Source organism: Brassica oleracea, chromosome C1, assembly GCF_000695525.1.
Source record: "Brassica oleracea var. oleracea cultivar TO1000 chromosome C1, BOL, whole genome shotgun sequence".
Lineage (NCBI taxonomy): Eukaryota > Viridiplantae > Streptophyta > Magnoliopsida > Brassicales > Brassicaceae > Brassica > Brassica oleracea.
The window spans coordinates 37,299,468-37,309,756 of NC_027748.1; the positions used below are offsets into that span (position 1 = coordinate 37,299,468).

The 10,289-nt window shown below is 31.3% G+C and overlaps 1 protein-coding gene and 1 long non-coding RNA gene across 2 annotated transcripts; one reads left to right on the forward strand and one right to left on the reverse strand.

Annotated features, from left to right (window-relative positions):
* Positions 1-3,979: 3,979 nt before the first annotated feature.
* LOC106299189 lies at positions 3,980-5,259 on the reverse strand. The gene is made up of 3 exons (XR_001261711.1): positions 5,023-5,259; positions 4,545-4,662; positions 3,980-4,439 (listed from the first exon to the last, which is right to left on the reverse strand). It is a non-coding gene; the product is annotated as an uncharacterized LOC106299189 (long non-coding RNA).
* Positions 5,260-6,853: 1,594 nt separating this feature from the next.
* Positions 6,854-9,813, forward strand: LOC106339113. The gene is made up of 9 exons (XM_013777928.1): positions 6,854-7,057; positions 7,142-7,633; positions 7,706-7,960; positions 8,055-8,225; positions 8,295-8,423; positions 8,562-8,748; positions 8,810-8,891; positions 8,996-9,104; positions 9,181-9,813. Exons 1-9 carry the CDS (start codon positions 6,854-6,856, stop codon positions 9,811-9,813), a joined length of 2,262 nt encoding a protein of 753 aa, XP_013633382.1.
* Positions 9,814-10,289: the final 476 nt, after the last annotated feature.

The window sequence follows — 10,289 nt, forward strand, 5'->3', positions numbered from 1 at the left end:
TTCGTGCTTCTGTTTTATTTTTTGTTTTTTATTTTTATTATCAAAATTTTGAGCTTTGATTTTAATTATAGATTTGATTATTTTATTAGATGATAGAAACATTTTTTTATTTTTGTTCTTTTATTTAAACTTATAATATTTTTTAATAAATGAATGTGTTGACAACAAGACTCTAAATTTCATATAATATGATCCCAAAATAAAGAATTATGTTTTTTAGTATAAAATTGAATAAACCAAAAACCGACGGTATATAAACCGAACCGAACCGAAGTAAATATGGATTTAGAATGATAGTTATATTTTACTAACCGAAATCCCGAAATACCGAAAAAACCGAACCGAAACCGAACCGATATCCGGATTGAACACCCCTAGTTGGAACAGTTATGTAACTATTAAAAAAGATTGGATGTAAATATATATATATATATATATATATATATATATATTAACATACTATGTTGGATCAAATTTATATTGACATTTCTTTCATATTTAATTGTATAATTAAAATATATTATTAGTATATTATGCATTTGGGTCAAACTTAAAATGAATTACAATTATTCTAAAAATCCAATTGGACGGGATATAAATTGATCCACCCATTTTAAAATATAAATGAATCACGTCTAATATATATACAAAATATTTTATTGGTAAATTATAGTAATAAACATTAATTTTGTTTATATATGGTAATATATACGTATTATAACACCAAAAGCGTGGAAGTTAGCTTTTAAATTATTTTTCATAGTTTAGGTTGTTTTTAATATTTGTTTCAATAGTTTGTTAATATAGGTGTATTTTAAAGTTGATTTAATTACATTTAACTCAGATTTATTTAAGAAAAACACATTAATCTAACTGAAAAAAACAAACATTAAAATAGAGAATTTAATTTAATGTTCAGTGGCGTGGAAATGTAATTAAATTTAAAAACTAAAGGGTATTTTTAATGGACATTTCTTTTTTAATAATATAGATTTAATTACATTTAACTCAGATTTATTTAAGAAAAACACATTAATCTAACTGAAAAAGATAAATATTAAAATAAAGAATTTAATTTAATGTTAAATGGTATGGAAGTGTAATTAAATTTAAAAACTAAGGGATATTTTTAATGGATATTTCCTTTTTAATAATATACACGTAGCATTAGGCACACGATGGGAGACTAGATAATGTTTTCAACTCTGCATAGAATCAGTGTGAATGTAGTCACTTCTCTTATTTTTTTGTATAGAAAGTTATAAGTTAAAGTAGTTTATGCTGTAAATTAGGGTATTTCTTTTGAATCAGTTTTAAATTTTTCCTTTTAAAAGCACTAGAAAATGATTATTATTTTTCTTTTTATTATTATTTTTCGGATGGTTCCCATATTAATTTCTGTACCGACCAGATTATTTTATAGATTTTTTTTTTTAATTTTTTTCCGCCTGGTCCCAGATTTATTTTTCCAAATCATTTTTTAGTGATTTTTTTAATTATTAGTGCTAGGCAAAAAAACTCAGATCCAAAAAACCGAACCGAATCCGATCCAAAAATATAGTACCGAACCCGAACCAAAATAGATTAAATATCCGAATGGATCTAAAATTATGGTATTTAATGAACCGAAACCAAACCTGATCTGAACCGAAATATTTTGGGTACCCGAATATATCTGAAATAGATTTATAAACTTATATATTAACTATTTTTTAGATTTAATGTATATTAAAAAATATCCAAAATATACTTGATACTTTTAACTTATCCAAAATAGTTGAAATTATATACAAATAATCAAAACTAAATGTATTAAATAGTTAAAGTATACTCAAAATACCAAAAATACTCAAAATATTTATTTATTCTCTATCCAAATATTCAAACCAAACCAATTTATATGTTAAGTTTAGGTATTTTGACATGTGTTATTCAAATTTATATGTAATATATTATTTTGTTAATAGATTTTGAGTATTTTAAAATATATAATGAATTTTAAAATTTTAAAAATAATTTAAATGGGTTATCCGAACCCGAACCGAACCCGAACCGAAATTTAGAAATATCCGAATGGGACTGAAATCTTTGACCCCAAAAACCCGAAACCCGAATAGACCCGAACCGAACCCGAATGGGTACTGGAACGCCCACCCCTAAAAATTATCAAAGATTAATATAGCTAAAAATTATAAAAATAAATTATGTTTATCCTAAAATAATATTCTAATAGATGATAAAATAACAGAATAAATTATTAAAATACTATTTAATCAGCAATTAACTTTCAAAAATAAATTTGATAAAATATTTATAAAAATTAATTTTCCTTCAATAAAAATTTATTTCTTTTATATAAAAGCACTCAAATTTAAAATAAATATTTCATATTCAAATCAACAATTAATTTCAAAAATATTAGTATAAATTATTTCAATAATATTTCAAAAATACAAATTTAATAAAATATTTATTTTAATAATATTTTAATTAAACATTACTTTAAAAATAAATTTAATCAAAATATTTATATAAATTTGGGTTACATAAAAATATTTCAAAATACAAAATTAATAAACATGTATTTCACTAATATTTTAATCAACAACTAATTTCAAAAATAAATTAATAAAATATTTATATAAATTATTTTCCTTAGTTTAAGGTTTTATATCATATTTTGAGAATTTCGGGAGATTGAAAACAATTTTTAAGACATTTTTTTTTTAGGTTTTAGATTTATTATATCCGTTTTAGAAAAAAAAGGATTATCTAGAATATCATTAAAATAAACTGTACATTTTGATAATGTAAATCATGTATGATTTAATGAGAATTTCGGAAGATTGAAAATGAATTTTAAAACTGTTTTTTATGGATTTTAGATTTATTATATCCATTTTTAAAATAAAAGTATCTAGAATATCATTAAATGAACTGTATATCTTGGATGATGTAAATAATATAAGATTTACTTAGAATTTTGGAAGATTTAAAACGAGTTTAAAATTGTGTTTACTGGGTTTTAGGTTTATTATGTTCTTTTTGCAGAAATATTTTCTGAATATAATTAAAATGAAGTGTATATATTGGGTAATGTAAATAATGTAAGATTTAATGAAAATTTGGAGACATTCAAAATGATTTTTAAAATTGTGTTTATGGGGTTTGGTTTATCTTACTTCATTTTGGAGTATAGTAGGACTTTAATATGGTCATAAAATATGCTAGTAGTGGTTTAATCCGAACAACATTGTCCTAAAAATGATTAGACTATTAGGATTATTGGATTTATGTGTGTAACCGGACTACTAAGAATATTGGGTTTATTGTGTGTAATTCGGACTACGAGAGTATTGGGTTTATTATGTGTAATTCGGATAGAATTACTTGATTTTATATGTGTAATTTAATCCTTATGTATTGCAATTAGTACGTTTATTTAACATATAGAACCCATATATTATCTATTAGTAGACTATGTATATAGTAAATAATACTATTAAAACTATTTAGATGATTATTTTCTATAGTTTAGAAATACTTATCATTTTTCCAAAATGATTCCTAAGCTTTCATGGTTGTTGTGTGAATTGTAAAGCTATAGTAATCTATAAAAATAATTATTTCTTGCAAACTGTAATACTCTTACTTAATGATATTCATTGTATAAAGTCATTTGTTTTACTACAAAATATCTCATATGGACATAGTTTTACTAATAAAACTTAAAATTTACCAAAATATTACTATGTGTAAAGCGGTATTACTAATGTCTTGAAGATTACTAAAAATTACTAAGTGCAATTACAATATTAAATAATTAAATATAACACGGTTGCACGGCTACTTTTTAAATTATTATTGAGAAACACATGACTTACATATTACTCGAAATCTAAAGAAGCTACGAAGGAATCCGAAATGTATTATGATAAACTGAGAAAATTTGAATAAGTACAAGTGCATAGAGACTAAGAGTAAAAACATATGAAAAACTGCAGATTCAAGAGAAGGTAGAGACGAAGGAACTATCTCTATACATTTATTCAGTTAAAAGCTTAACACTCTCAGATATTAAACTCCATAAACATAGTTAACACTGAACTGGATTATTGATGCAAAAAGACATACACACAACATTAAGCAAAGTATAGAAGCCTCTTCAGTCTTCGCAAGCGGTTGGAGTTTGAATAGTTTTATTTTCTTCATAAGCTCTTGTATTCGTGTTGCATCATATATCTTCCATCGTCTTGAAGCATATGGTTCCAGTTGTCCTCTTCTCACACATATAGACCTTTTAAAAATCCACAGCGAGCTTCCTTGACTACTTTCAGAACACTGGCCAATCCACCGTCGTCTTCATTCTCGTCCAAACACTATCATCCATCGTGTAAACATACATGTAATATAATTCAAACTGCACCTGCTCATTGATCCTGTTATACAATAAAGTCCAATTATTTACCATCTTCCTTAGTGGCTAAATACATAGAGCAGGACAAGCATATATTAATTTTGTCTTACAAGTATTCCAAACGTACCTTAGGTAGTGAAACTAAGTCTGAATCCACGGCCACAACCGTCTCTTCCTCTGCCACCGCTCCTTACATCACCACAAAAACAACGATCTCTTCCTCTGCCACCACCACTGTTATCCACCTGAGAAAAAGTCAAATGGCCAAGAAAAAAAAATCAAAATGCTAAAAAGGGAGCATATTTACAAAAAACCTATTAATGTCATCTTGATTCTGGCAGTTCTCAATCAACGTTATAACAAAACACTTGGAGGCATTGATCTCTTGACATATACAGAATCAAGAGCTAAACAGAGAAATCAAAGAATACATCAATTAGCAGGCAGAAAAGAGAAGCAAACACAATCACTAAACATAAGAACCAAAAGAGAAAAGAAATAAGCAATGCCCAAAGAGAGAACCAAGGAAATAAAGCATCCACAAGTAAACAACATCAACCAACAAACATATAAAGGTTATGAGAATCATAAGCTATAAAACTAACCCATAAATCATTTAACCGGTGTTAAATAGTTTTGACTTGCTGCAGAAAAGTCGATAGAGATCACCAAAGAGTTTGGTAGCGGAGATAACAAGACCCCGCCAAATTGAGCCTTCTCAACAGAAAAAGTTTCCAACGCTTTCCAGAGAAATCAAAGCCCTTCTCACAGGATTTAATCACCGGCGAAATCGAATCTGACAACTTTTCGATGGAACCCTAGCTTTTGATTTTGAGTCTAGTGTTTTCCAAATGTAAGTAATATGTCGCACGAAACCTGAGAAATGAGAAAATCAGTCTAAAACGCAGCGTTTAGGTTTAAGAACCGGGTATTACCCATATGGGTTTGAGTGAGTTGGGTTTCTGTTGTAGGATTATGTAATTATCTGGTTTCATTAAGGTTATAGATGTCTTTAAAACGGTTTTGTATTTAAAATATAATTAAAAAGTAAATTATATTTTATTGTGTGGAGAATTTAGAATTTTTTAAGAGACACAGGGGCATATTGAGTTAAAGTATTTTTATTCTTATAATCAGTGGCAGTTTCGTAATTATTTCTTCATCTTTATTAGAGTTTTCCCGAATCTCCCTTTTTGTGGGTTTTAGGTTTTGCTTACACATCAAAACTATGAATTTATCCATATTCATCAATTTTGAACTTTAAAATTTGCGAAAATCAGACATATTATTTTTTACCCTCACTATTCATATGGTAGAATCGCGAAGAACAGAGCATTGATATGACATTGAGCTCACCAGCCTTAATCAAAATCGCAAGAACATATTATTAATATGGTTTAGAATATAATTTTTTGTGTTTATTTTTACCATTGATATCCATGTTTAGAGGTTGAAGAAAGAGAGGGAGAAACACGTGTATGGGTGGGTGAAGGGGAAGGAGGAAAAAGAAACCCTCGGGATATTTAGGGACTTTAACTCGAAATGCCCCTCCCTTTCCATTAAAAATGCTGATTTCACCCTGTAATAAAAAATAGAGAAATTATTTGGAATAGCTCAAATCATTCTAGTAATTACTCAGATAACTCATATAACTTTGTAATTACTAGATTGTACTTCAACATAGGCAAATTTACCAAAAACCCAACCTTTGAATCATTAACCACAAGTTTACCATTAATTTTTAATATGCCATTTAATAAAATAGATTTTAATTCAAAAGGAAAAAAAAAAAACAAAAACAATATGTTCTCTTTTCGTTGACGACAAAACCTAGAACACGGGTTCTTCTTCCCTTTTGTAAAGCGACAGAACCCCCAACAAAGGAGGTCCGACAACTCCTTCTCCCATACTTCTTTCTCTGTTTTTCAATCTTCAATTTCGTCTTCTCCATTGTGCATCGGCTTCTCCTCCTTTCTCTTCCCTAGTCACTCAATTCGCCTCGAAGATTCTTGACGAACCCTATCGGTCACTTCCGCGATCAATTCTGTGTTACTTGAATCGGTAAGGCCCAAATCTAAGGAAATCGAAATGTTGTTATCATACTTGGAGTGATTGCAATTTGAAATTTCAAGACCGTAATTCCTAAATTGAAAAATTGATTTGTCTTTTCTTTGTTTCTAGATATACTTTTCTGTGTGTTCAAAAATTTAAAAAAAATAAACTTTATGCTGTCTGATTATTCTTGTTCTATTTGTTAAGTTTGTTCTACTACTTTTGTGATGCTGAATTCTAAATTTTTATGTTATTATGGGGATGAATAATATTTATTAAGTTTGTTCTCTTTGCTTTTTTAAAGGAATGGCTTCATCTTCGGGTAATAGGAAGTATCCTCCACGGCTTTACGAGATTGGGAAAACGCCTATTCAAAACAGGAACATGAACCACAGTTGTTTTCTATCCAACATTCAAACCGTGGAAGAAAATGTGGGCGCAGACGTTTGGTCTGAGTTGAGAGAATCAGCTGTTGGTGTGATTATCAAGCTAAAGGAGTTGGATTACACTTGGTCTGCGAAATGTGTTCATTATTTTCTTGTCAATCAATTGGCGGTCGCCAGCAGTTATGAAATTTGGTCTTTGCTAGTAGACCAGCCAATGAGGTTCTCTCTGTATGAGTTTGGAGATATTACAGGTCTAAATTGTGATCCCTTCGACACGCATGAGCAGTGGGATGTGGGTCATGAAGACTTTTGGGTGGAGATGAAAGTTCCAATTTCTAAAGGACCCAAGCTTAATGAACTTCAAGCCCTTTTTCCGATCATCAGAAACTGGCCTAGAGAGAAGCGGTTAATGGTTGGCTTGTTGTGTCTTCTATCCATTGGGATATTTGGCATTTCGAGCAATAGTAGAATACCACTGCATTGTGCGAAAAGGGTGATGGATGCAACAGCTTTCCAGCGTTATCCATGGGGCCGTGTAGGATTTACCAGCCTTGTGGATTCCATTAAAGTTCTAACATACGTAGGAAAGAAGAGTTACACACTTCGTGGTTGTGTTCATGCACTGGCAATTTGGATATACGAGTCTGTGCCAGGTTTAGGAGAGATATATGGGCAGCAGATAGATGGAGCTGAGGTTCCCCTTCTGTCATGGCATGGTTCTCGTCAGCGTATCAACTTCTTAAACTTCTGTGCACAAGAAAAGCAACAACATCAGAAAGTATTAAGAATTTTTATACAGTTCCCTGTCTATTTTTTTTCTACTTAATTAGTATTGTACTTTACAATGCAGGTTCGTGTAAGGCATATGATTTTAAAACCAATGGAGGATAGATATCCGAAATGGGACGAATATGAACCGCCTGCTAATTTGGATAACATGATAGTTGATATCCTCAATGATCAGCTTAACGTAAAGTTTTGGGAAGTAGTGCCACCTTCCAAGTACCAGAAGGGAAAAACTCATGTCAGTGCACCTAGTGTTCCTGATACAGTGGATGAGAGCCCCTCAGCAAAACGAAAGGAGAAACAAACTGCTCCAGAAATGGTATGTATCTAATGTTATTGAATATGTTCTAGTGTTATTGAATATGTTCCTTTTGTTAGTGGTTAATTTTTTTTTTGGTTTGTGAATATTGCAGGCAGAATCTCATAGTGATATGCCCATCAACAACACCACCATAAAAAAGTTTCTTGAATGTGTTAACAACCTGAATGCAAAAGTAGAAACCATGGATGTTAGTGTAGCTGAAAAGGTTAGTAAGATATTGAATGCAAAAGTAGAAACCATGGATGTTAGTGTAGCTGAAAAGGTTAGTAAGATATTGGAAGCTTCTATACACACTCAGATGGAAGCTAGAATGGGTTTATTGGAGACTTAGTTAAAGAACGAGATGTCCATATTAAGGGAAGAAATAAATGTTCTTAAAGGGAAAGATGATGAAAAAATTCCTTCAAATGCTGACAACTCCAAAGTACAAGACGATGATGACGCTTGTAGCAACACGATGGTATGTTTACATTGTCAACTAGGGTGTTTTATCTTTTATGCACAAAATACTTACTATTTTTTTTTCTTATACTTGACAGTCATGGATGGTTCAGACAAAAAAAAGTTCTATTGATGGTTTACCAATACAATTAAAAAGGAGAAGAAGAATAAGAAGACGATGCCGGTGAAGGAAGATGTAAAGCCATTGAAAAAAGTCAAGACAGAGAAAGCATTTAGTATCCCAGAGCTGAATGACCAATCCGTTTCCACAGATGACTGGGAGAATAATCTAAAATGGGAGAAGAGTGTAAAGTGTAGACAGGTGTTGGAAGCACTTGCTTCAGGTCTGGAGCCTAGACGCAGGCGAAAACAGTAGTTGACGAAGACAAGTTTGGCCTTTTGTAGGGAATTCAACAGTGAAGCGTATCATAACTGGTGTCTCCAAGGAATCTTATGACCCATTATCTAAGGTGGATCCAGAGAAATTGTAGAAAGTATTGGACTTCATTAAGTCTGATTTGTAAGTTTCTTCTCTGCTATCCTATCTTGTTCTTTCTTAATAGTCTGATTTGTAAGTCTTATTCTTTGTAGGGAAAAGGACGAGTCTGGTTTTGCAGACAGAAGTGCAGAATTTTATGTGAAGTTGATTATACCGAGAGAAGCTTGGCCAACAAAGCGATACGGCTGGTTGCATGACTCCGTAAGTTTATGATAGTGATTTGTTTGGCTCAGTATCGAATATATCAGTTTGATTGCAATTTTTTTTAATGTCACAGCACATGGCCGCAGAAATGCTTATGTTTCACAGACGCTCCATGCAATCCAAATCTCCATATTCCTCTCCTCGAATTGCATTTCTGGATCGCTGGTTTGTGCAGTCATGGGTGAATGACTACAAGAAGTCTGATCAGACGACATATGAGTTGGCAGACCGTTATAGCATGGCCTTCAATGGAGAATACCCAGAACAATTTGTTACGGGTAAGAAATGGCTTGCAGATGTTGACACTCTCTTCCTCTGTCACCATGTCAACGGTGACCACTGGGTTGCTTTACGCATTGATCTTGTTAAGGAGGTAATACATGTGTATGATAGCATTCCATCTATGGTGACTGATAAGAAGATGCACGAGGAGTGCAGGCCTTTCACGAAAATGCTTCCGGCTCTGCTCAACAAGATGGTGGATGGGAGAACTAAGCGTGACAAGCAGTTCACCAACCGTAGGCACAAGAAGATCCCCAAAAATGAGGACCCAGGAGATTGCGGTGTGTACACTCTGAAATACATTGAATGTCTAGCTCTTGGGTATAATTTTGAAGGCTTAAGTAATCAGATTATGCCAGCACTGCGACTGAAGATGGGTGTAGAGATTTATGAGGAGGTGGCTATGGAGGATAAGGAAGTATAACTTGTCAGTTTTTCCTTAGGATGTTTTTTTGCTTATTCTCATATGTATACATGGTAGATTTTTGCTTTTCTTTGGATGGATGTCACTTGAATTGTTTTTGCTTGTTTTCGGATGGATGTAACTTGGTTGGTTTTTGTTTTCTCGGATGGATGTAACTTGGTTGGTTTTTGTTTTCTCAGATGGATGTAATTTGGATGTTTATCGTTGATGGTTAATTTGTCCATGTTATCTATTTGCTCGGAAGTTTTATATCCACTAAGAACTACAAAAAGCTAACAAAAAAAAAGTTAACAAAGATCAGCACAAAATCACTATAAAAACAGCAAAAGCGTACAGAAATCAAATGAACCATAGAGTAATGACAAAAATCTAGTAAGTAATGAAAAAAGTCTAGTAAACAAAGTAAACCAATGTAGCACCAAACTAAATGAAATGTAATGACCAATGTCTCAAAATAATTCGAAAACTCATCACTT

Excerpts from the sequence above, each read along its gene's own strand:
- LOC106339113 (XM_013777928.1), top strand. The coding sequence starts at position 6,854 with ATGAACCACAGTTGTTTTCTATCCAACATTCAAACCGTGGAAGAAAAT. Across the intron at positions 7,058-7,141 it reads ATGAAATTTGGTCTTTGCTA|TGGGATGTGGGTCATGAAGA; the intron begins GTAGACCAGCCA and ends ACGCATGAGCAG. Across the intron at positions 7,634-7,705 it reads AAAAGCAACAACATCAGAAA|GTTCGTGTAAGGCATATGAT; the intron begins GTATTAAGAATT and ends TTTACAATGCAG.